The 26,403-nt window shown below is 42.4% G+C and overlaps 1 protein-coding gene across 2 annotated transcripts; it reads left to right on the top strand.

Moving 5' to 3' along the window:
- The first annotated feature begins 6,540 nt into the window (after positions 1 to 6,540).
- On the top strand, positions 6,541 to 23,826 carry LOC310910139 (nutritionally-regulated adipose and cardiac enriched protein homolog). Of its 2 annotated transcripts, none has more exons than XM_083862592.1 (6): positions 6,541 to 6,815; positions 13,912 to 14,012; positions 14,847 to 14,954; positions 18,623 to 18,749; positions 20,503 to 20,529; positions 23,177 to 23,826. In XM_083862592.1, exons 3-6 carry the CDS (start codon positions 14,937 to 14,939, stop codon positions 23,374 to 23,376), a joined length of 372 nt encoding a protein of 123 aa, XP_083718718.1. In that variant the 5' UTR covers positions 6,541 to 6,815; positions 13,912 to 14,012; positions 14,847 to 14,936; the 3' UTR covers positions 23,377 to 23,826. The 2 variants fall into 2 exon arrangements, with proteins under 2 accessions (XP_083718718.1, XP_083718717.1); XM_083862591.1 differs by having other exon boundaries at positions 23,174 to 23,826.
- The last annotated feature ends 2,577 nt before the right edge of the window (positions 23,827 to 26,403 follow it).

The raw sequence follows: 26,403 nt of genomic DNA, 5'->3' as shown, positions 1-26,403 counted from the left end.
ATCAGCAATGGTCCCAACAGCAAATGATCCAAACAACGCTTATTCTGCTTTATGATCCTACTTAAGTTCATGCTTGGACACCTTGGCCCAAGTCAGCACCTCTCATTGCATTTAACAGAGCTACTTCCATTTGGAGTTGAGGCCAGATGAGGATCTACAGAAATGTTTCTCAAAAATCCTCCTCTTCAATCCAGCATATGACCCAACCTCCATTTTCCTTACAGCCCCTTGGTAGAAAAAAGGCCACCAGATAAACACAGCCCATCATTACAGTGTCTGTGGTACAGCAAATACAGATGATATTTGCAAAAATTAAGGGAATGTCATCAGCACAAAATTATTAGGAAAAGGCACACAATACATGAGAAATACATAGGGTTTAGCTCCAAATTTAGAGGTGAGAAGAATCTGGTGCACATCAGAGATGAAATGACAAAAATAAACAAATTGCATAGTACTAGACTGTTAAATATTATTACCCTACCAGGAACCCAAAGTAAGTAATACTGAGGGTTGACTATATGTGACTTTCTGTAAAAAAATAACATATGGATTAAAGAAAGCCATAGTCACATAAAGTTACCAAGTTTATGTAAATAAAGAAAACAGATGCAATAGAGACTTAAGAGCAAGTTTCTCTAGGAATAAGTAGAGGCACAGAAGCACAAATGGTTCAGTAATTCCCAAGGAGCTGGTTGGTGGTGATTGTGCTATTTAAGCTGTGTGTCTTGTAGGTTACTAATGTGAGCAACAGTCTGCCTGCTGCATTTTAAATTACCAGCCACTGCCAGCCCATTGTTTTATGTGATTCCTCCTCTGAATATATATATTTATTCATAAATAGCTGACTGTTCAGTGAGTCTCCCTCTGCTTTGTGGAACTCAGTAAACCATATATTTCTTCAGTCAATTTTGCACCAAACCTTCCCTGCATGAGCTGCTGTGAGCTTCATTCAGTGAGCCAACAGTGGGTCACTATTTAGATGAGATTTTAGGAAGGAGTTCTTTATTCAGTAGTGAGGCAGTTGAACAGTTTGCCCAGAGAAGCTGTGAATGCCCAAGCCCTGGTAGTTTGTAAAGCCAGGTTGGTTGGGGTTTTGGACAATCAGGAAGATTGGTAGAAGAGATCACTACCCATGATGGGGAGGTAGAAATTATATGGGATTTAAGGTCTCTTCTAACCCAAGCCTTTCTATGGCTCAATGACCTGTAAAGCCTGAAATAGGGTCAAAATTCTGTCACTAAATTTTGCTGTTGGTCACCAGACCTCTCTTAAGAGCAGAAGGACTCCAGAAAGACATAAGAAGAGGCAGAAGGGTTAAAACTCTGGTGTGTTTATTGCATGCAGCAAAATGCTGTTATCTGAGGTATTCTCCTGCACCACAAGTCCCATTGGCTTAGCTTAAAAAAAAATAAAAAAGAAAAAAAAAAAAAAGAGAGAGAGAAAAATATTCATTTGGCAAATTAACATTCTGGTGAAGGAACAGATGAGTTGCAGAGGTGGCCTGGTGGCTCTGCAGATGCCACCAGAGCTGAGAATTTTTAAGCATATTGAGCTTTAAGAACAAGGGACCCACATGGTATTAGCGTTGTAGTCAGCAGTTGTAGCAATAGGATATGAAATAAAGTTGCTTGACTCCAGTCAGGAGGCAGTAGAAATCGGAAGGTTTTGTTTACAATTCATTCAGTCTTTTTCTAACATGCTGTGCTAAAAGGCACGTTATTGGTCCATAGGGCTGACACCTCTCCCATTGGCTGAGTAACAGAAATAGCAAACAGCACCTGTAGTTATGGGAAAGGAATACTGTTTACACAAGGTTGTTTTGGGAAAAAGAAAACTGTTGAAAAGTTTCCCTTGGGAAGGGCTAGCAATTCTCAGGCTCAGAAAATATCAGGTCTACAGCAGTGGTGTAGAAGCAGGGACTGGACAGGGGATCTGAGCCCATGGACCAGGAGCAATGTCAGAGGCCACCTCTCCATTGCATAACCACCAGGCAAGGGGCTAAAGACAAGAAGGAGAACCCATCCATCTTTTAATAACAAGCATTGTAGCTACTCTGAGGCCTGGAATGTGACAAAGTTATTGTAGTAGTGATAGGACACTGCCATCTGATGTTTGCCATGCTGTGACAGCGCATCCAAACCTAAAAATTTCATCACACAACACCCTCAGCCATGGCTCATACCAGGAGAAGTTCAGATGAAGAACTTCACAGTCCTCATTGAAAAAAGCAGAGCTATCACAGGGCTGGTAAGGATAAGGATTAATTCCTATTTTTATTCTCTCACTTGTGTCCTGCATTTGAACAAGAGTTGAACGGTTGGTAAGATGAAGGGTTCAGAACACAGCATACATTTCTGAACTGAGTTATTACCTCTGGTGCCTGGAGCAAAAGTGCCCCCTGGGATGTTTGACAGGATATAATGTCTGACTTGATGATGGAAACAAAAGAAGTCCTCTCCACGGCAGATTTATTCTCTCGAATTTACTGATAATGCACTCTCCTCCAATAAATCAGAATTCCACTTCACCCACTCAGATGTCGGTTCCGTGCACTGCTGACACGCATGGAAATGCAAACCTCCCATAAAAGTAAAAGAAAACGTAAGTTATGTTCTGATAAACATAGAGACTTCAGAATGGGGAAAAAAGCTTTGGTTTGCATTTAAAATTAACTCTCTGAAACAGAGTAACAGAGAAATTGAAACAGAAAGAGGTGCTGGTGCAGGGCACATGCAGCTCACTTGGGTAGTTCTGCATGAGGCTTCAATACAGGGTCAGTTTTCCCTTTGGTAACCCCTCCTTGCCTTTCCCCTTGCAGCCCAGAAACCACAGATGACTCACACTCAGTGCAAGGTCACCCTGGAGAGGTCTCCCCCTCCCCTGCCTCCCAGCAATATATATTAAAATGTCATTCTGGCCTTCAGGAAAAGCAATTTTCTCTGCCTTAGTGTAGGGTAGGTGTGATCCACCTGTCTGGATGGAGACATCTGCATCAGAGCCAGTCCTCCTTGCTATGGAGAGCGGAAAAGGGACCTACAGGATGAGGTTCACCCACAGCTTATTTAATTTTAGGGTTTTAAATTAGTGTGGATGAATTGTCCCTGAAAGTGCTTGTTTGTCTCCTTTGGCTGCAGTGGGGGCCTGGGGTGATGTTGTGAGCTGTGGGGCACCTGCATGGCAGCAGATATCTGAGCAGCTGAATCCTGACTTTCCAGTTAGTGAGAGAAAGTATTTCCTGGGCTAGGGGAAATCCTACACAGGGTGTAAGTGCTCATGCTTTTGCTCCATCCAGATGAGCAAGGATTTCCCAATCAGCTGATATGGAGAGGAGCTGAACTTTCTTTTTGCATCTTTTCCACTTTATGCTGGTGAGCACAGGAAGAGGTAGGAGAGAAGGGAAGAGGCAGAAGAGAAAGGAAGAGGGTGCTGTGCTTAAGGCACGAGAGCTCATTTGTGATAAGAATTTCGGGAAATAGACAGAAGTCCTGGCCATTCCAAACAGAGCACTTGAACCCTTACAGCCTGCATTTCCCAAGGCAGATGAACACGATGTGTGCCCAGGAGTGAAACTATTGACACTGGCTCCTGCACTAACCCCTTCCCACACAGAGTGAACCCAGCCCATGTGTCTTCTCAGCTACATAAAACTCAGAAATCTGACTTAAGGCAGCTATCATGGCTCCCTGCAGAAAGCTATTAGCTCCCCCCTAGCCCAGGGAAGGGGTTATCAGCTCATCTGTTTTAGAGCTCTTGGAATGGGATGAGCATGGTGCTCCCTGTGACTGCCTGCACCTCTCCTGGCTGATTATTCCATTTGCTAAGGAGGATAAATGCCTCTAAATGAAACCCAGCAAAATACTGAGAGCACTTTGAATGCCCCCTGTAGAAAGCAGATTGAGGGCAAATTTAGCTCATCCACGCACAAGATGGCAATCCTTCCTTGATGGGGAAACCCTCTGCTCTTTCCTCTTATCCCAGACCTTGCAGAGAGTCTGGCAGGTGATGGAGAGCTCTCCGTGAGGGGAGTCTGGAGCTGGAAGCCCAACAAACAGAACAGACTGAAGAAAACCAGGCTGCGTTAATTTGTACTGGGGTCTCAGCTCTCCCTAAATCAGCAGTCTGTACAGCCAGCCACAGCCTGCTTGCACGTTCCTGTATATCAAACAAGAATGAAACTTTGACAGAAGAGCTGAATTTCATGCACCAATTCAAGAAGCAGCCTGGTTGAAGAGATGCTGAATGTCAAGTTGAAATGTCTCCCTTCCTCCAGCTCCTCCATTCCAGTGGCAAACTGGGGCACAGTTGGCTTCCCCTAACACAGGGCAGGGTGTGCAGGAGCTGGGATGATGTGCAGACTCAGGCTGCTGGCCAGGCACAGCTGAAAAGCAAAATCCCTGTCCCCTCCACGCACTTGCTTTGTATGGGCAAGGAGCTGCTGTGCGTGACAGAGGAGAGCTGCAAAGCAGGCAGGTCAGCACTGTGGCCAGGGTCAGTGCTATTTCAAAGGCTGGAGATGCTCTAATTATAGTGTTGGGAAGGCTGGAAGCTGCCAGGTTCGATATGGGAATAATGTGACAAGGGAATTGCAGAGTAAAGACACTTGTTGTTTTGTTCTTGGTTGCTTAACTCAGGGACAAAGCCTTCGAGGAAGGAAAAGCAAATTTAAGTTTATAATTCAGTCCCAACAGCACTGAACATATATATATAATTAGACAGAGGAAAAAGAATCAAGGCAGCCTTGTGTTTATTGCACTGGCTCCATCTCCTGTGCTTTTGGCTCTGTGTGTTTCCAGCTGAGCTCCAGCCAGCTGACTGGGTGGTTAAATATCCTTCAGCAGGATAAACAGCTGAGGAAGCCCTGCTGCTCACTCACACAGAGCCTTCAGTGGGTGATCAGGCAAGTACATGGCTTTATATATATTGCACTACTTCTCTTTGCTACCTGCTCTACACTCTGCTCTGCCTCGCTGCAAAACTTTCATGGGGCTGCTCTTCAGTGTTAGAGGATTTGCAGCAGCATTTCCCACAGATCATAAAACTGATTATTCTTAGGGTGCTTTCCCTGGATAGTTGTGAGCTGCATAGCCAGCAGAAGCCTTTGCTTGAAGTGTCTCAGAGCAGTCACCTGCCCCTGGTAGCTGGGGAATTTTAGGAGGTGGGATGAGCAGTAAGTTGACCCCAGCACTCAGCTCTGCTCTTGCATTTATGAGAGAGTGAGCCACTTTGCAACCTGGTGCCTGGTTTCCTGTTCAGACAGATAGAAAAATCAGTACAGAAGCAGTTGGGTAAAATACTCTTGGACACTTTGACCAATACAGCAATCAGAAATGGGAAATAGATTCCTAGGTATCACTCACAATCCTCCTCCTGAGACTGCTGCCTGCTGCTTGTCTGCCCCTGCTTTTTCTGTGCCTTGCTGTTCCAGGGTCTCCCCATTCCAGAGATGCTCCTGCCTCCATGACACACCTCCACCTCTCCTGTGCTTCTGCAACCTCTCCTCCAACTACCTCTCTCACAAGCTCAGTGGAGCATATTATCTCCATTTACTTTCTCCCCTTCTCCTGGGATTCCTCCTGTTAATTACTTCAGCTTTGGCAGCTCCCCATCCCCTCTCCTGTGCCCTCCACAGCAGCCAAGGCACTGCCTGCACCTCCACGGGGAGCTCAGTCAGTGATTTCCCCCAGCTATTCCTGCTTAGGAGAGAGGTCGTTTATTTCCCTTTTTTTTTTTTCCGTAGCTATGAGAACATTCACATCATGTACAATGGTGATGTTTTGAGGTTTTTTAAATTTAAAAGGTAGGAAAGAGCTGGAAGACAGTATCTGGTGTAATGCCAGAGCACTGGCGAAGCATTAAGGACAAGTTTTGATCTGTTTACTCTATTACTATTCCTCAGGCAGGGATCAATTACTTAAAATCAGAGACACTGTAAACAATTTACAGCTAAAATCAAATGCACTGATACCCAAGATAGGGTTTATCCAAGATAGGGTTTAGTCAAATCCAAGCCAAATTTATCCCAGATGTAACTCCAGTAACAGCAGTAAACATTGGACAGAGAGGAACTCAGTTCATTTGCTTCACTTTACCTTATTTATGGAAACCAAAATATAGCTAATGCAAGCAAAAGTGCAAGGGAGGGACAAGCTCAAAGCAATCCCCTCTCCGTGGTCACCATGGCTATTTGTGCTTTGTTTCACTCTATTTACAAATTATTAAGCATATTGACCACGGCTCCGTGTTTCAAGATCAAGAATGCAAAGAATCCATTTTTATTACTTTATTAACCTTTTTTATTTAACCTGGTAATAAAACTACTCAGCTGTGCGGTGAAATCTCAATTAAAATTTGCCTTTTCAGGAGCCACAGAGTCCAATGCTCCAGCAGTTATCGAAGTTGTTTTCCCTGTAAAAGCTGTGCTCTGTTATCAGATTCTGTTATTCAGTACATAGATCCTTGCTTTCCAGCAAGCATCGTTCCAGGAGGTGCTTTGAAAGCTTTCGGGCTCTCCCAGTGATTGCTTTGCTTTCCTTTCACAGCAATTACAGTCTCTTCATTTAATTTCAATGGAAACTTTAGTGTTTTAGACCTTGCCCATGTAGCTGAATGCTCATCTCTGGATCTTATTTCCAGTCCTCAGGAGGACCGGTTTTGATGACCTAGTCTGATTACAGCATCTTTGACAGCTTTAAAGGAATTTGCCCTGGGGAAGAAGACAGCTGCTGCCCTGATGAGGGATTTTTCTGAGCAGGCCTCCCAAGCCAGACATGTCAGTGTGAGATGCTGCCTACATTTTTCATCGTGACCAACAGGTAGGTCTAAAAAACTTTGTGTGTTCTTAACTGCACAGGCCAGTGTGGAGAAAGCCTCTGTCGTTAAACTGCTTAACATGTTCCTGTCAAAACCCTGCAGCTTCTTGGCTTCTTTTCCCTTGTGATCTATATTCAGCCTCTCTGAAAACTGTGGGCCAAAGCTTTGTGCTGGTGTGAAGTGGAGTTGCTCCTCCAGTTTATACAGACTGCAGGGTGGGAACAGTCTCTTTGCCAGTGTCTGCAGTTCTTGTACAGCTCTGGTCTTAAAAAGGCTGATGAAATTGAGAACGTTATTTATGGTCTTAAACAAGGCTGATGAAATTGAGAACATTATTTATGAACAATAGTAACCCTTATTAGGAGCTGCAATAAAGTAACTCATCAGACTTTTTAGAATTGAATCAGTATAAAAGCAATATGGTAATAGGTTCCCCTAGAGCCCATTTTTTCATGAATGTTGAAAACAAGATTAACAACATTTCAAATACCAAACAACCCATTTTACATCCAGAAAGGGGGTCTGATCTGCCTAACATGGTGTGGATCAGGAAAGCTCCATGTTCCCTTCCTAATGACATACCCAAACCTGGGAATTAAATTCTATTTTGCTCAGATAAAGTATCTAGAATGAATAGATCATGATTCAGATGGGTGTTCAGATGTTTTGCAATAAAAGATTTTGACAAGTATCTAAACTTCATATATAAGTATATAGAACTTCATCCTGGAGCAGCTGCTTTATTTTTGGGGAGAAAATAAAGTAAAGATTTCAGATAGAAAGGCCAGAACAACCACTACATGGGCTGGAGAAGTGCCAAGATTTAGAAGAATTTATCCCCAAGACATCTTGAGCCTTGGTTTTGGTTTTACAAAAGAGATAACTAGACTGCTTGGAGTTCTAAGAGGTGTTTGGTACATGGAGCACTAACTTTTCCTCTCCAGTGCCAGCCTGTTTCCACCACATGCTGCCCCAAAATCAAACTCTGAACTGACAAGTAAATGTGACAGCTACCAGTACCACCTGCTCCAAATTCTCCAAATTCTTTTTTTCCTCCTTTATATTTTTTTTTTATTTATGTTTCATGTTCCCAGGGGAAAAAAAAAAAAAAAAAAAAAAAAAAAAAAAAAAAAAAAAATAAAAAAAAAGAAAGAATGAGTATCATTTTGCTGCCTTGTAGTTATTTAATTTGTATTTGGTAAAGGCAAAGGGGCTGAAGGTGTCCTTTCTGAAATGACAATGGAGACGTTTGCAGACGAAAGCAAACTCACCAGCTTTGATTAACCTGGCACCTCTTAGTCTAAATCTCTGACACTGGTACTGGCTCACACTGGATCCTCCTGAAAGACACGACAGGGTGGTGGCTTCTGGAGCATCCCTTGCTAATAACCTTTTGATTTGGGCTGTCAAATATACCACTGAAGAAGTTGACAGTATTTCCCAGTTCTGGAATTATCCACACAACAAGTAACAAACCTTAGCAAAAGCAGGAGTGTCAGGAGAAGGTGTTTCAGATCTACGGAGTTGTCACAAAGACAGGAGAGAACTCCTGGGAAGGAGGATGTGGTGTCACTTGTCCATCATCTTCACTTTAGAGCTGCAAAGAGCCTTTTGGCCCAGTATGCTCCAGAAAGAATCGGATATTTTCCCAGGTTTCCAATACATAAAGAGAAATGCTAATTATAGGTAGGAAGAACAGGAACACTCCAGTCTTAAAACTTCTCCCAGAAACACTTGCTGGAGTGGGTATAATGCATGAAAGAGAGAATGCAAGACACAGCACTAGCTCTGTGTACCCAGAAGTTTTGCCTTTGTCAGGGACCAGCCGTGCAGTCAGAATCACATAATAGACCAGGAGCTCAGCTTCCACACTTCTCCCTTTAGACACTATTATTTCAGCTTCTTCACAGCTGTCCTATGAAGCTTCATTCCCTGCCTTTGCATTTGTCTGGCTTTAGAAGAAAAGGCAAAGTAATTTCTATTGTTTCATTGGGAAAACTGATTGAAAGGCTCATACATATGAGATGATGAAAAATATACTGATAAAAACACTCAATATCAGAAAAAAAAAAATGCATTTGTTGAGGCAGAGATGATTCTGACCAGCATATTAATTTAAGCTGAGAGTTTTTCTTGTCCTGGACCAAATTTCTGATAAGAATGAAGGAGAGAATGGGGGAGAAAGAGAGGCAGCTGAGCTGTTAGAAGGCAGCTAATGAGAAGCTGCATCTTAGGGGCATTGAACTTGAAGGTTCTGATTCAAACCTACCCCGGGTCAAAGCTGTGCCCTGTTTTCCCACTCTACTCTCAAAGCACATCCTGCTCTCAGCTATCCCACTGTAAGACACAAATTGTCTTGGTGTGAGCAGGATCCTATAGCTCTCTTGAAGGAATGCCAAAGGATGCTCTGCTTTGGGATGAAAGCACAACTTAAATATTCAGGTTGCCTCTGCAAAACATAACTGGCTTTCAACCTGACTTATCTGTATAGCCTGATGCCAACAAGTGTACTTTGATGTTCTGCCTGAATTTTCCCTTGCTTATTTTCTTTGCCTCAGCTTAAACTGAGATGAAATTGAATATAAGCTCCAGAAGCACTCAGCCAGTTTTGGAAATTGTACCAATTACTTTTTGTTAAACCTATTTGTTTTCCTCTGAAATCACCAGTCTCCAGGGCTTGGAGAGATGGAGGAGAGAGACTTACATACTAATTAGAAAAACAAATATCATCATTAATAGACTTAACATTAATGTAAAGCAGCTGCCAGTGACAGAGGGATTTGCCACTTTCTTTTTATAATCTTTATCATCCAATATCATCATCCAAATGCTTTCCAATTCATGCTTTTTTTTAACTCATTTGGGCTTTTGTTTCGCTTCAATCTGCTCTTTTCTCCATTTTTCTGTTCTTCTTTCATGTCATTAATCTAATCTAATCCTCTTCCAAGGTGACACCACAAATGGAGCCCAAGTGATTTACATCAATGCCCTCAAATCATGTTATGTAGTTGCCTGTGTTTTGGTGCTTTTGTGATTCCCTTGCCTCCTTCCCTTCCCACTGCTGTCAGCACTGCTTGCTGCCCCTCTCAGGGCCAGTTTGGCATTAATGGCTGCCAGATTTCTAAAATCCTTTTTAGGGGAGAGACAGTGGCTCACAGAAGTCAATTGGAGTCTTTTGATACCTGGGATTAAAACAAGACCGCTAATCCCCTTTTGAGGCTGTATCCTGCAGTCATCCTAGCTGGATTTCTCCTCAGGTCAAAGCTCACTTAGGAAAGTGGGCAGGAAGTGCCAATGAACACAACGTCAAGCACAGAGTGATTACTGCTAAAATAGAACTCCTGAAGATAATTCCATTTTCCGTATTTCTAAGGGGGTTTTCTTTGCATGCCTTTTCTCTTTTATGCCAGCTCAGATGTCCTCCGGCTGGCAGTGGGTTTCTCCTAATTCATCTCCTGGCTGATGGCAGCCCTGCCATCAACAGCAGCCCAAATGCTCTGGGCAGAATTTACAGTTCCACTAGTTTTTATTCCTAAAGTACAATGAATGTGTAACAAAAGCTGACTAAGAATGATCTCACTCACTCCAGCCTTGTCCATCTCCCACATCCCACATCAACAGGACTGGCTGATTTGGAATCAGTGAGCCAACAACAGATACTAACATTTGGTTCTTTGGTAATTCTTATTCAATCAATACATCTTTTACATTTTAGGTCCCAGTGGCAGGATGATCAGAACAAATTAGAAAATCTCAGGTGAAATAAACCTAATGGCTATGGGACATTTCTAAAATAAAAATGCACGTTGAATTACAAATAATAGCTTGGCTGCAATCTCAGGATTCTAATTATGAAATGGATGTGAAATCATTCTGTAATTATTTAGAAAGTTCATTTCAGCAGCCAGAAATTCTCTCTGTGTTTACTATATATCGTCACAAGTCCTCTGTGGTTATTTGTAACTTCTACCCAGAAAGACACATGAATAAGAGAGGCAATTTTAAGAAATGGAGGCAGATCCATGCCTTTTATAAGTCAATGGACTCATGCCAGGGATAAATTGAGACCAAATTTCTCAGCAGAGTTAAATCACTTTCAGTCAGTCCAAATAGAGCAGAGATAGCTCTGCCCTGCAGCAGGGATGTTCTCACCATAAAGCAAAACTCTACAACACTTCTGCTCAGTGCTTCTAGCTTTGCCTTAGAAAAGAGCCCAGTTCAAAAGCAGAAAAGACCTGTGCACAATGTGGATTTTAAACCAATCCCACAGCTTCAGGAACGTGATCATCACTTTGAAGGACCCCCTACATGGTCCCCCTGTACTCAGCACTGGTGAGGCTGCACCTTAAATCCAGTTTTCAGTTTTAGGTCCCACACTACAAGAAAGACATTGAGGTGCTGGAGCAGGTTCAGAGAAAGGCAATGGAGCTGAGGAAGGGTCTGGAGCACAAGACTTAGGAGAAGCAGCTGAGGAAGCAGCTCCAGGTTCTACTGGAGAAAATTAGGTTCAGGGGAAACCCTATCACTCCCTACAAATACCTGAAAAAAGGTTGTAGATGGAGGGTATTGGCCTCTTCTCCCAATTAATAAGAAATAGAGCAAGAGGAAATTACCTCAGATTACACCAGGGGAGGTTTAGATTAGATATAAGGAAAAATTTCTTCACCAAAAGGGTTATCACGCACTGGAACAGACTGCCCAGGGAAGCTGTTGGGTCACTGTCCCTGGATGTATTTAAGATATTTAGATGTGGCAGCTGGGGACATGGTTTAGAGATGGCCTTGGCAGTGCTGGGGTAACAGCTGGACTCACTGACCTTAAAGGTCTTTTCCAACCAAAACAATTGTGAAATTCTACATCTGCAAATAGGGACACGGCTCTGCCTTCAGAAGTGAGCTCTGTTGTGGTGAATCAGATGGCCACATGCTGTAACACCACCCCAACCCAATTTTTACAAAAAAACTGGCTGCCCACAGGTCCTGGATGAATGGCCCAGGTGTGCCTACCTGCATCAAAGGGGTGCTCACAGATCTGTGTGATCAGTGAAACCCTCCAGCACAGGGTAGTAATAACTAAAGGGCAAAGAGGTCCCACTGGGAGGGGAATCCTCTGGGTCCTTTATGGAGCACAGGGACTGTTGATGCTGCATTTTGCACTGATTATTTTCCTTGGGGAAAAATGCACCTGGATTCACAGCTCTCTGGGCATCGCAGGAACTAACAGACATAGAGGAAAGAGAACTGATTGCTTTCATCCTGGCTGGCTACACACACCAAGTGTTACCAGTTCATCTTCCCACTCACTGCTCTGTTTCTATTATGCCTTGTAGTTGAACTTTTTTTTCCACCAACTCCACAAAAACGCTCAATTTTGAATTGACTGCCAGACAACAGAGCAATCACAATCCTTCTGGATGTGGAATGGAAACATGCAGTCCAAACAGCTGATTTTCATCTTGAGGCTGGGATTTACTCAGTGCTTTCTTTACTGGAAGGTTGAGGAGAAGAAATGGTGCTGTGTGACATCTCACGGGTGTCCCGTATCTTCCAGCAGTAAATCTGTTTCTCCAGAGGCAGAAAAATGAAGGAGGCAACACCTAATTATACTCTGTGGGGCAATTTGATGTTTTATTTCCTGATGTACTTCCTGACTAGTGGAAAATCACTCTTGGCAAACACAAAACTTACCCTGCTTCCAAAAGGTGCATCTCTAAATTATTGATCAAGAGTACACAGAACCACGAAAGGTGGAATACTGAACAAAGGCTCAATTGACACTCTGGAAGTTGAGGAAGATATGGAAGACACCCCTCTAATTTATTTATTCCTTTTCTGTTCTGTTATCCTGATATGCTGCTTCCAGTTACCACTGCACCCCGCACTGTATGGTATTACGTGATTTTGTTTTCAGATTGTTGGAGATAAAGTTACTTCATTATTAATATATATGCACTGTGCATATCCATAAATATTGAATATATACGTGTGTGTGTGTGTGTAAACCTACTGGAAGTGTTAATAGTTAAGATAAACGAAGTCCATTATTGCAATGAGTGACTATTTCTATGACCCTATTTGCAATAAAAGCAGATTCAATGATATGAGAAAATTGCTAGGTTTCAGAATAATTGAACCAGGCCAGACGAATCCCCACAAAGGCATCATTTACAAAGTACTTTGCTTGTCTAAAATATTTATTCTCACAGAAGGAAATGGAAAAAGAGTTCATATGGTTACACGGCTATCCTCTGAGTGTAAAATTGTTTTATCATGTTGTGTTCATTTCCTAGACATCTTCCACTGGGATATTGCAGAAAAAATACTGGCTGTGCAGTTAATTCCTTTGTGTGGACTGTTCATATTTATTCTCTGGGAAGTCAATCATGTTTTGTTTAGGCATGTTTTGTTTTTCTGCTGAGCAAACACTTAGGCAACCCTTTTCTTGTAAAAAAGTTATTTGCATATACATTGTGCACCACTCAATGTCAGTGCTACAGAGAGAGTTGAAATGTTTTTGCTTTCCCTCCTGTGTACTCTGGGAAGTAGTGGGTCTCTTGATGAAAATGTTGGTGTTGCTCTTTAAAACTGCAATATATTGTTCGTGCTTAAGGGCTACATCAGTAGTTACAGATAATTTTAGTTTATCTTGTATTGAAAGCCTGGATAGATTTTTACTATTAAATGTTCACAGCAAAATGATTCCAGGCAATCTACAGACAAAGAATTACTCCCAGCAATTATCCACTGAATAAATCTGAATAATGAATACATTCACAAAAGTCACTATCTATTTGTGAACAATTAGCTGAAAGAAATAGAGGTGACACTCTCAAGCTAAATAATTCATTTATGAATTATTTGTCCAGCTTTGTTTCTGACGTACATTGCATAAAATGAGATCAAAGCTTAGATGAAAAATTACTTTAAAAAGAAGGGCAATATTAAAGGAAATTCTTACAGCTTCTAATGCAGAAATGATTCCACTATAGTAGCTATTATTTATTACCAGTGATTTCAGAGGCTAGATAAGTTATTTTCCTGGATTATTTTATTTTAGGTGTTGGGCTGTGTTTTATTTCTAACATATATCCAATTTTAGGTTGTTAAACTACAATCAAAAGCACTTAGTACGAATGGAACTGTCTCTGTCATGAGATTTGAACTCCTGACATCTTTATCCACTGAAACTTGAGTGCCCAGGTAACTACTAATTATTCAAGCATTTACAACCATTACTATCAATATAATTAGCACATCTTGAGATAAAAGTGAGAATGTCACTATGAAATTATCATTCCTGGCATTTAGATGGCAATCTTTCATGAAAACTATTATAAGCTGTCCAATTATTTTTCAATCAAATTAATAAAAAAATTGTTTACATTTAAGGGCAATTTGAACTGAAAAGAAATGGTTTCTGGCATCAAAATATTACAAATGCTGTCTCCATATGTCCATTTCTTGAACAAAACAAATCCCATCAACTTCTGCATTGGTGTTTTTTTGGTTTGTCTGTTTGGTTGGGATTTGTTTAAGAAATTACCAAAATATCTTTGACCAAATACTTAGAAAACTGTGAAACCTTTCTTTGAACAAAGCCTGGTTCAGTGAAAAAGACATGAACAAGGTTTTTTCATTCAGGTCTAAAAGCTGACAAATGCATTGCCCTGTTCTGCAGGAATGAGGTTGCACAAGACCTTCTTATGTGCCTTGCTGGGTAACACTGATAAAAATAAATGAGACAATTCCCATGGACAAAGTCAAAGCTAGATGAGGACTAGAATTTGACTTCCCTAATCCCACCTTCATCAGTTTTGCTGGCCAAAACAGGCAGGTAAATTCCTTCTTACATGAATTAGTAGGAAGTGATTATCACAGCAGGAAGAAGGAGCCAGAGAATCCAGGGGCCATGGTTTGACAGGTTTTGTCACCTTTTTGTCTAGGATCTATTATGAACAAAAATTTCAAGACTGTCTTTTCCCCACCGAAAGCCATCCTAGACATCCTGAAATAACTTCTGTGGAACACTTGCAGGACACAGCAGAGAGGGGATTTGGGGAGCATTTCACAAGGCCTGCAGCTGTGAGCTGGTTTCAGCATGAGGAAAATCCCTCCATCACCCCAATGCACAGGAAAGAGAAGGTAAGATAACCCTCTCCAGGGGGATTTTACATATGGTGCATTCAGTGGAGAGCCTTAGACCAGCAAAATCTGTTCCCCTCCACGTGGATACTGATGTCACTAAGGGCAGCTTGAGGACAGTAGACCCATGCAGAGGCTGAGCTGCAAGAGGCAGCAAATCCTGAGGGCTCTGCTGACCCCACATCAGCCACAGAAACCTCCTCTGCTGCTCTGGCACAGTTTTCTCTGGGAGAGGATCCCAACCCTTTCCATCTACTCACCCATTCCCCATGTCCCTGAAAGGAAGGGAATAAGCAGTGAAGGCCACAGAGCAGCTGTTCCCTCTGGTTCCCAGTGCCTGTATGAGCGTTTTGCAGCCCTCTCTGCACTGCAGAACAAGGAGCAGCCTGAACGTGACAGAAATATCCATCCAACCACCTGCTAAAAAACCAAACTGTGTACATTACACATGGCACTGCAAATAAATAGCTCCAGGAAAAGGACAAAACAAAACAAAAAAAAGCACAAGCTTGTGCTTGTAGGGACAGTAAACCAGTATATTTCAGCAATCATGGCAAGTATTTCTACCTAAAAATTGTATATTTGATGATGTCCAGCCTTCAGTATTTGACAAGGGGCTGTTAAAGCCTCTTGAACAGTAAATTACCTCTCTTTCTATCAATAATCTTATTATAATATGAGTAGAAATGTCAAATGTTTAAATCCCACTTTATTACTATAATAATGGCTTTAATTTGTAAAACATATAAAGTGAGTCCATAACTGTTCTGGAGGGAGATATCTGTCATCCCACTATATTTATATGATTTCCTGATGGCTTTACCCACATATTTTGAATGGAAGAAAGATTAAAAGCAATCCCACTTGCAAAATTTTTATGATTGGGAATGGATTCCAGAAAGGAAACCAACGTGATCACAGAAATGCAGCAATTGTTGTTGAAAAAAACCACCCTCGACTTCACATTCACGCAAAACAAATACATAGATGTTTGTCTGTGACTTGCTCCATTCAGGCCCTCTCCTGCTGCCAGAAAAGCCCTGCTTCCAGCTGCACAATCAGAATTATCACTATGTGCTATTTTTGGCTCCTGAGTACATCTCAGGCAGCTCCATCCTTCCCACGCCAGCCCTGTTAGGAAGGGCACAAATTCCTCTTTCCCTTCCCTTGTCCTGCCATCGGCGCGGTGCCGCTGCCGGCTCCGTCCCCACTGCACAGGGGTCTCTGACACTTTTCCCTGCTCCTCTTCATTTTCCTGGGCAAGAGGCTTTCCATCCAAAGCTTCATGTGGGAGGCTTCATGTTGGCATCCAGAGTACATGTCCCAAATATGTCCAGGCTCACTCTCTGATCCCAACGCCAAAGAGCTGCAGGTAAGTGATCTCCTAATGGGTGATGGAGTCACTCTGTCCAGTCCCTGGAGCTTGTTACAAATGGGCTGGGTTTAGGGTTGTACAATTTCCCAGCTCTCACTTTGGTAGGTTTCCAGCTCTTGTCGCAGTATGTTAACACCAGATTTCTATCTGTGGGGACAGTGCTTTGTTTGTTCTGACACTTTGGTGTAGATTTAATTTCCACAAGTTATTAAAGTCTACTAAATATCATAAAATCACTTAATTTTAAGGTCTTCCTTGGCTAGGTGCTATCCAACCAGCTAGTTGTTTAATGTTTTTCTCTTCTGATGCGATGTCGCTCCTAAGTGTTTGGAAAAGCTCATATGGACAACAGCTGCACTTGCAGCCATAAATCTCTTCAAATGCAACGTTCAGATTCCTTGGTTGTGCCACAGGAGAAGCCCTCACAGCTAATGCTATAACCACCCCTACCCTGATCTGGGCTGTGTCTCCCTAAACCTCTTTCATTTTACACAGGATAATCAAGTATTCATTATGTGAGTAAGTGTGTGTGTGGCTGTCACAGAGTGATTGGGGTACTCACCTGGTAGATGAGAGACCCTGTTCCCAGTGACCGCTCCAATGAATATTTAAGTGTTACCTATTAAGTATTCATTGGAGCAAGGATAGGAGCAGGCTTCTGCCACCCCCAAGGGAGCACCCAAACACCAGGCTGTAAAGTCATTCTTTCTTTCTTTCTTTAGCTCAATGAATATTTAATTATTCAAGGCCAAACAAGACAGCTTCAGTGGCAGAGACTGAGATTCTCTGCTCTTGTGTGTGCACCATAAATCTGATTATGAGGGTGTTTATACAAGATGTGACTTTGTATTTCTTTGGACTTGAAAAGAAGTGAAATCTGTTTCCCATAACCTGAATGGGGCTTCCAGCTTCTTAGCTACTGAATGAAAAACACAGAGCTCCAGCACACACTGTCCACAGTCATGAGACAGAGGTGATATGACCCCAAGATCAGAGAAAGCATCCTTATCAGTGATGAGATTGGTTTTATGAATCTCTCAGGAGAAGGAATCAAAGCTGAAGACGTTCCTCACCCCATGGGAGTTCCTGCTGACTATGTAATGTGCCTTTTGAGGTTATCCAAAATGTGATGTGTAAGAAAACCTATTTATTTCCTTTACTCTGGGCTCTGACACCCCCAGATTGTAGTCAATGGGACCTAATTCTGCTTCTGCAGTCCAAGGAGTGGGTGTGTGAAATGCTGAGTGTGGGGAAAGCATCCAACAAAAAAAGTCAAGGAAGTGGCATTTGGGTCTAAAAAAGGACAAAAGTAGATAACTGAGGAGTAGAAAGACCAAAGTAAGGAGAAAAAATGAAGTAAGTAGCAGGAAATCACTGAGTGGAGTAACAACAAACAAGAGGGGAAAAGGGAGCAGAGACAGTGACCAGAAGAAAAAAATACCTTTACCTAGAAGAGGAACAGAGGTGAAAAGTGGAAACTACTAGATAAGATTACTTTAGTCTTAAAAATAAAATATTAAGACTTTCTACCCCTCACTTTGATCTTTGAAAAGTAGAAAAATTGCCATCTGCTTTCTACTGCCAGAGGATAGTGAGTGTCTGAACCAAGGTTCTTTGGATTCACTTTGAGCAGTTGACTGTGGGAACATTCCCATGCAGAACAGTGACTTACTACTGTTATTGCAACTCTGTTTCTTGTAATCTCAAAGAATCCACAGCATTATGATTCTGTCGTCAAAGACTAAATGCGGTTTCCAAGCAAAAACCAGAGCAACAGCGTAATTGTTATATCAAAGTGCAAATAAACTACCTTCTCTACCCATCAGGAGTGTCCAAAACCAAGTCAGCAGCATAATCCCAGTTGTTGAAATGGTAACACTGCAATCTGAACAGAACTGCTTAGCTCAGAGCATTTAAAGGTGCTCCAAATGATACGGTTCATATATTTCATATCACATTTATGTTCTAAGAGCAGCCCAAGGCTGTTGAGCAGCCACCTTCAGCAAATATTTGTTACAATTAAAAGAAATCCTTTCTGAACATTTTGCTGTCCATCACTTTAACTATCCCTTTCCCTGAGAATACAGCTTTAGAGTACTTCAGGTCTATGGCAATGTAGGAATAGCCCTTTGTCCTGCTGTAAATATCACACTGGTCTATGTCCAAGCAGATGTGTTGCATGTCATGTCCTTCAAGGGACATAGTAACACATCCACCAAAGATCTAAACTTCACCCAGTTACATTAACCCTGTTTGATTTGCCACGTGTTTTGTGTTTTGATGAACTCCTTAGACAGATGACAGTAGCTATCCTCCTTCCATACTGAGGAAAAGGCCACCTGTGGACCAAGCTGTGGGGGAAAAGCGGAGAGCAGAGAGAAGGGTTCGATTTCGTGAGCCAGAAGAAGTCATTGAACATGGTATGCTCAAGTTATCAGGAATTTTGGCATGACCTTTCTAGCTTTTAACACCCACTCTGTCTGTTCACATCAGCTTCCCCCTCTGATAATTTGGGATTTCCAGATCAGCATGGAGCAGAGGATAGATGATTTTTGCTCTGTGCTCTGCAGAACTGCATCTGGTCCATCTGCCTGCCTGCCCTGAGAGGAGCCAGGTTCCTGCCTCACCCCCAGCTGCTGTCACAGTGACCTCCTGAGTCAGCCCCCACAGGGATCATTGTGGACCATGGGCCTGGCTGGGCCCCAGGGCTTCACCAGAAGGATGTTTCCACTCAGACCAAATTTAAACTTACTTATGTCACTGTGGGTAACTAGGATGCCACAGAATACAATAGCAGAGGTCTGAGCCTAGCAGCCAGGATGTAACAACTTCTGCCAACAAAGGCACCCAAGGAATGACACAACTATCAAAACCTCTGGTCTTTTCATTCATGAGCCAAAATATTGCAGGTGGGTCAGCTGGGAGTGACCTTCAGCAGAGGTCTGGCACAAGGATCCAGTTTGCACTTCTGCATTTGCTCTATGCCATACCAAATAATAATTGCTGTTACTTTCTGGCTTTCCCAAATTCATCCAACCAAGAAAATTGTGTTTATTGGTAGAGAACTAAAATTACATGGGTTTGATATGACATTGGTCAAAACACAGGTGGCAGGATGGTAAAATATCTATGTCAGCCACCTGTTTGGACTGGTACAGCTTCTGAAAATTAAGACTTGGCATCTGCTGATGTGTCTATAAACAGAACTCTCCTTTGTTTGGCAATACATTGTTTGGGATGCCTCCTGATGCGTGAAGGAGAAGCTGTTTCTTGATAAGCTTGTTGACATGGCCTGGGCTTTCCCACCAAAACTGAACTCCTGGAAAGACTTGGCGAGTCAGCCTTAAATTCCTCAAAGCTCACCTGACTGCTCAAGAGCAGGATTCTGATGGGAATTAATAACTCCCTCAGCTCTCTGCCAGAGCCCATATCCTGCATCAGCACTGGGAATCCTGCAGTCAGTCTAGCCCAGGGGACCAGGTTGGTCTCCCACTGGCTCTGACTTCAGCAAAGCCATGCTGGAACTCCTGTGGGAAGCTGCAAGCGTGGAGAAGACTTTGACACTTTCATGGAGACATGAGAAACCTTCCAACCCATAATTAGTATTCTGTGTTGCAAACAGTCTGTGATTTAGACTATTTTGCTGCTTGTCCACACAATATTACTCACATTAAGGCTGGTAAAATGAAGGTTTCTGGCACCACTGAAATATTTCCATTCTATGGACTTTTCATCCTGGATTGTGTCTGGGCCCTGGCAGCCAAGCAGACATATTTCCAGGATATTGTTGATGAAAGTTAGTCTGAGAGTGCTTTCTTAACTTTCATTCTTCCAGCCTGCTGGTCTAAATCCTTTCCTTTCTAGGAATTGTGAGAAATAGGGAGGGGTTTTAGCAGAACTGTTTCCCAACCTCTCTGCAACAGCAGCAATCCTGCCTCTGAATTCTCACACACAATAATTTTTCCTCACTTTCCTGAAGTGCACCTACATCTGCATGTTTGCATGGATTGTCCCCATATCCCCATCCAGAGCCAAAAGTGGTGTAGGAGGTTGCCCAGCATCTCCAAGGTGACAGGCAATTTCAGAGACACTGCTTGGTTCTGGCTTTTCTTGTTCACCTGCTGCCAAGAGACCTTTCCAGGCGAGTAAAAACATTTTCATTCTGTTTTCTAGTCATTTCCTGCTGTGACTATGTAGTGGGTAAGTTGAATTTTTCACATTATAACTGTGAGCCATCCAGAGGATTAACCTGAGTTTGCTTTTGCAGCTGGTGGGATGCACAGTGCAAATATCCCTCCATATACACAGCAGTTTGTGTTGTCAGTGGTTGCTGCTTTTTCTTCTCAGCACAAGCAGCACAAAGTGCTGATGAGATCTGGTGCAATTTTAAAGAAGACGTCTAGTAAGACAGATAGTGGAAACAAAAATTAAATCCCTGAAGCTATTTTTAATTTAAATATAACTAATATATTTTGTGGCATTAGAATAGGTACAGGTTTCTCACTAAGATATGCAAGGAAAGCACCCCAAGCTAAACAATAGTTCTCCCTGCTGAGTTTCGTATGAGGGGAAGAGACAATTCATTTATATGCTGACAGCAGGGTAGGAATAATAAAAATAATGGGGTTTTTTTCTGGTTTTTGTTTGAGGCCTGTAACATCCAGCCCCTGCTGTAGGCAGTGCAGGGAAGGGGAGAGAGGTACCTATATACATCTATATATGCACACACAGACATATAGTTTTGAGAGGTCAAAAAGCCTCTCAGGCAGATGTCCTCATATCCCTCAGCTATTGCCAGTGTCCAGGAAGAGGGGCTGAAGCATCATCTAGGGCTGTTATTGGGCTAGAAACAGGGTGCTACAGCCAGAAAAGGGCCTGGTAGAAAAGCAAAGGTCAAATATTCTTCAGGGTGCAGTGGAAATGTGCATCCAAGGCAGGAACTGAAACAAAATCTCCTCTATCCAGGTCCAGTGTTTTTTTCAGATGAGTTGCCATGAGACTGGGCACAGGTCCATGCTCTTCCAACATGCAATTTAACTAAAATATTTAAGCATTAAATTTCTAATTGTAATCTAGAAAAGCAAATTTGATTTTCAGCACCTAACTGTAGTGATGAAGCTGTTGTGAGCAGAGATCATCACAGTTTTGCAGGTGGAATTACTCTTCTGTATAATTTTTTCTGCTCATGGATAGAACATATTTCATTACTGAGAGGATATAAGGAAAGCCCAACTTTACATTTGAGATCATCCAGCAATTTCATATGGAAAGTAACTTTTTAAAAGTTGAAATGGGTTACAAGCACTTCATATGGAAGAGTTGATGTGGAAAGCTGTTCAGCTTCCCTGGAAGGTTTCCCTGCTCCCAAGTGTGCTCATCAGCCAAGCCCCACATTGGGAAAGGCAGGTGGGCACCCAGTCAAGAGCTGTGGCCTGTGGTGTGAGAAATCTCACAAGGGAAACACCAACTCCCAACTCACAAATCTCTGCAGAACCAGAAAGTGGTGAGCAATTCCCTGGCTAAACACCTTCACATCAACCCTTCATAGAATAATGCCAAATAAACAAATTTATAAAATCTGAAGTCTGCACATGGATAATTTGCAAACAGAAAGAAGGGCTAAATTCAAATGAATAAATTACTTGCTGCAAATAATTCACTCAGCTCTATTATGGGACATTGATTTGGTTTCTGGTTAGCTATAAAATGACTGCCTATTAACATTTTACCTTTTCCCCATACACTTTTTGATACATTATTATGTGTTTCTGGCTTGGTTTTATGACTTTTACCTTCCTCTCTGTACATCTGTATGACAGTTTAATTGACTGGTGTGTATTCCAGGGCTCGGAGTGGAAGCTAATTTAAATACGTTACAGCTAATGTTGGCCCTTTACCCATAATAATACACTCCACATTTTTATCTCCTTATTGATTATGTGCATATGGCAGGAAAATAGCTGCACACTATGGGTTTTATTCAGGCATGAATTTGGCTTTCTACTGCATGTTTAATACTCTAAGTGATTTATGAAATAGTGCAATGGCCATGCAGTCAGACAGAGCAGCCAGATCTGAATCAAACTGGATCCCCCAAGGCCCAGGGATGGATACAGGCAGGCAAGGACTGGGACACAGCTGTCAGGAAACTGAATGCAGCCTCTGATTTCCACATGTGTGCTGTGCCCGACCTGTGGCACTTTAAATGTATTTGAAAAATATTTTGAAGGCAAGAAAAATCTTTACAGTATCCTCCTGCTGAAGAGCAAGTGCAGAGGATGTTCTGGTGTAATTAGCACACACAGCCCTCTGAAAGTGGTTCAAACCACCAGAGCTTTCTGAACATGCCTCTTGGCTAATGGAGCCGTGTTTGGGTTCTCTCTATAATTAGCAGGAGTCCCAAACAAGCTGACTTACCAGGGAAAAGGACAGAAATCTATAGCTTCTCTCTTTTATGGAGCATTTGTGAACAATAAATAATTAGACCGAGTAGCTTCATATTCTCCTAGTAGTCAACACTTAGGATAAAGGTACAAAAAATAATTGCTGGAGGGGAAGTTGAGATCATGCATTAGCTGTGCTAATCCTGTTCTTATTGTATATAATTAAACTCTTTAAATGCTCCATTAGATGATATCTTTTATACTCACCCCCCTCCATCAGGAGGTGTGACTCACTATCACTTAACTGATGCCTACAGAAGTGCTCCCCACCAGAGCCCTCTGTACCCTGCTGTTGCCAGAAAACTGGGACAAAGGCATCAGCAGGGGATCAAATTTGGGAAGTGTTAAAGATGGCACTAAAATAATGCTGCTTTCCTTTTCCTCTTCATCACTGTTTTCAGCAGATGACAGGACATCATCTGGATTGCCTGTGCTCCTGTGGCTCTCATTTTGTGCAGTGCTGATCCTTGCTGTGAGTCTCTACTACACCAGCATGAAGCAAGATGTCAAAGTCCTGGAGGAATTTCAATCCCGACTTGTCATCTTCTTCCTTCATTTAAGACACATTGCTCAGAGGTGCTGGACGTGGTTTATGAGGCAGTAGCAGTGTCCTGCAGCCTGACACTGCTAAGAAACATCAGTGCAAAGCTCCCAGTACACTGCAGCCACATGCAGGGAACACACGAGCATCCACCTCAAAGAGCAAGAAAATCACCCCTGCTGTGCACCATCTGGCAGCCACTTGTTCTCCTTTTTCCTTCTTTGTAGTTTGTTTTGTTTTTTCACATCAATGAACATTCATACTAATGCCTTGAGGTCCCACCAAATCCGTGCTCCATCACCCTTAACAACAAAAAAGTATCTGGATTTTCTTCCCCAGGGTTTATAAGCTCCTGATATGAGGAGCAAAAACAGAGAGAGAAATGTACTGATCTGTCCAGGCAGCAGCAAGCTCTGAAGAAAAGTCTTGTGTGTCTCAGGTCAAGGCTTTAAATACCAAACCATCTTCCTTCTCAAGTCTCCTAAGAATTATTTTGCAAAAGTTAAAATAAAGCTAAGCTACTGCACAGATACTGCTCTGGTGGCCAAAGGCTTGGCAAGCTGCTATATTTATACACCTGAAATGATTACTAGTAAAATCCCAGCAAATGGCTTTCTTGTTTCCTTTCATGCTTTTTTTTTTTTATTCCCACTGTGGGCAAAAGCTGGTTCTTAATGCTTCAGTTGACTCCCAGGTGTGAAAAAGAACACAGAAACTCATTTAAACAGAAAATAGTTTATTTGCCTAATGTAATAAACAGCAGCATTGCAACCCGGGTTAATCATCAAATCAGTAGTTTAATCCTCTGGGTTTGATTCAGTCCATAAACTCCACAAGCTGCCATGCAAGATTTATGAAAGGGCTTGTATTCAAACAGAGGTTATGCCTGGGTATTCAAGGCCTTATATCATGGAAATATGGACTGCTTATGAAAGTGTTGGATGCACAGTTCCTTTATCACTCATTGTCTCATCATGCTATGAATTTGTCTGAAAGGATTCCTTTTAATGGAGATCATGTGAAATGGTCCTCTGGGTGTCTGAGAAGAGAACAAATGACTGTTCATGAGATTCAAAGAACCAGCACAACCATACTTTTAGACCTTAGATTCTGATGTGTGCTTGGGGTTATTTTTTATGGTAAGATTGACGTCACAACCTGTAGGGGCTGAAATAAAAGAAAAAGGGAAAAAGGGGGGGAAAAAACCACTCCAGAGAAGATGAAGAAATGTCTGCAAGACCTTGGCTTATATTCCCCCTCCCATTGCAACCATCAAAAAGTGAAAATGGTGCTTTATTTTTAGTTATTTTTTTTTAAAGAGGGCCATACATCTGCCCCAGCAACCTTCTCCCAGGCAGCCCAAGACCTTTAACCAGGAGAGGATAAACAGAAACACAACACACAACCTTCTCTCAGGGGAAGAGGGGGCAGCAGCTTGATTGAGAACAAGTCAGAAATATTGCAGCCCAAGACAGAAAGAAGTGCCTTCAGTGGCTACTCTCATGTCCCTCTTAAGCTGCCAAAGGATTGGATATGAGCTGGCCTGGTAATCAGAGGGTGCTGAGCTCTGGGAAGCAGAGGGTGCTGTGGTCTGGAAAGCTGGATCAGGGGGCTGTGTGCAGGTCACTCTGTACCCCAGCTCAGAGGACAAGTCCACCACTGCTTCCACCACCTCTCAGTCATGCTGTTTAGGTAATAAAGAAGAAAGGTTTTAAACCTGTGTGCTGGTGGATCTCTGGGGAAAAGGTTTAGATTGGTACCTGCATAGAGCAAGAGGGTAATTTTCACTTCTGTTTGCATTTTTTTAATGTTCGTGATCTTTTTAATGTCCAGGTTGAAATTTTTTGGCAAATCAGTGGTGTTTCTTTTTGGCTCTGGGCTGACTCCTGTTAGGACTGTGAGGGGAAATGTGGAGATAGTGTGAACACCATATATGTGCTCACCTTCCTGCACAGCTCCCCAGGAGATGGACAGAGAACCTCCTTTCCACTGAGCCTGCTTTAAATGGAAAATGTCCACATTCTTTTTGTTGGGGCACAATTTATTGGTGTGAGTGAGAACTGCTATCGCATCTGGGCTGTCAGGGATATTTAGCAGAGGAACATCTATTTTTGGCTTTTGTGTTGGCTCTGTTTGGGACTGTTTTGGGCACGGGAAAAGGCAGCACTTGAATTATCTTGAGACTGCTGAGACTGCTGTTGAGGTCTCACCATGGCTTTACAAGGTCTCCTGGGTCAGGATTGTTTACTGTGGTCAGTCAGATACTTGGCAGGCAGCAGAAAGCCAAATTAAATTTGCCTTGAAGCCAGAAGGTTTGCAATCAATAAAAGCTAAAACCTGTTTCTGGCAGAGCAGTGGTATCTTGTAGGTGAAGAAACTGAAGCTAAGAAAGCCATTGCATGTGGGAGTGAATGAAGTAGGTCAATAACATGACTGGGAATAGGAGAAAAAATTCCATCTCCCGGGCCTACATTTCTTTACTGCTGCACAACTTCACTGTGGACTTACCTCTTTTATTTGCTTCACACACTGAAGCTCTTTTTCCATTCATCCATCCTGCTTGAACGCATACAAGCCTTTTTCCCTCTCTGCCCCTTCATTCTTTAGCCACCATAGCTTTATCCTGATCAGTGTGAGCTGGATGTAATTTCTCCTTATTCTTGTTGAATGGTGTTTTTTTCTGGGTTTGACACCTTCATGAGTTTGGATCTCTGAAGTTACATAAAATCATCTGTGTTGGGTAATAATCCCCTTGCTGGCTGTGCTGGGAAATATTTGCTTTCAGTACAACTCCTGAGAATTTCTCAGTAGAGGTGAAAAGGAGAGAGGGTACATAATGTATTGCAAGCAGTGGAGATGCTCACCTGGGCTCACACTGGAGCCAGCTTGGTGAATTGCTTCAGAAGTCAAAAGTCCTGCAGTCAACCAGCTCTGGACAATTATATAACGAAGCTTGGAAAAGGCCATGTTTTAGATATAAAGGACTGAAAGAGGGAGTGATGCAGGACCGTTTTTGAAGCAGACAGTGGGTAGGAGGCATTCCCAGAGGCAGTGTCTGGGCTGTCAGGGCAAAAAGGGCCAGGGGAGAGT

Source organism: Zosterops lateralis (assembly GCF_965231275.1).
Source record: "Zosterops lateralis genome assembly, chromosome: 6".
Classification (NCBI taxonomy): domain Eukaryota; kingdom Metazoa; phylum Chordata; class Aves; order Passeriformes; family Zosteropidae; genus Zosterops; species Zosterops lateralis.
The sequence above is the reverse complement of the archived record's forward strand: the minus strand, read 5'-3'. Positions and strand labels throughout refer to the sequence as shown.

Excerpts from the sequence above, each read along its gene's own strand:
- LOC310910139 (XM_083862591.1), top strand. Across the intron at positions 18,750-20,502 it reads AGAAGAAGTCATTGAACATG|TCATTTCCTGCTGTGACTAT; the intron begins GTATGCTCAAGT and ends TCTGTTTTCTAG. Across the intron at positions 20,530-23,173 it reads CTGCTGTGACTATGTAGTGG|CAGATGACAGGACATCATCT; the intron begins GTAAGTTGAATT and ends CACTGTTTTCAG.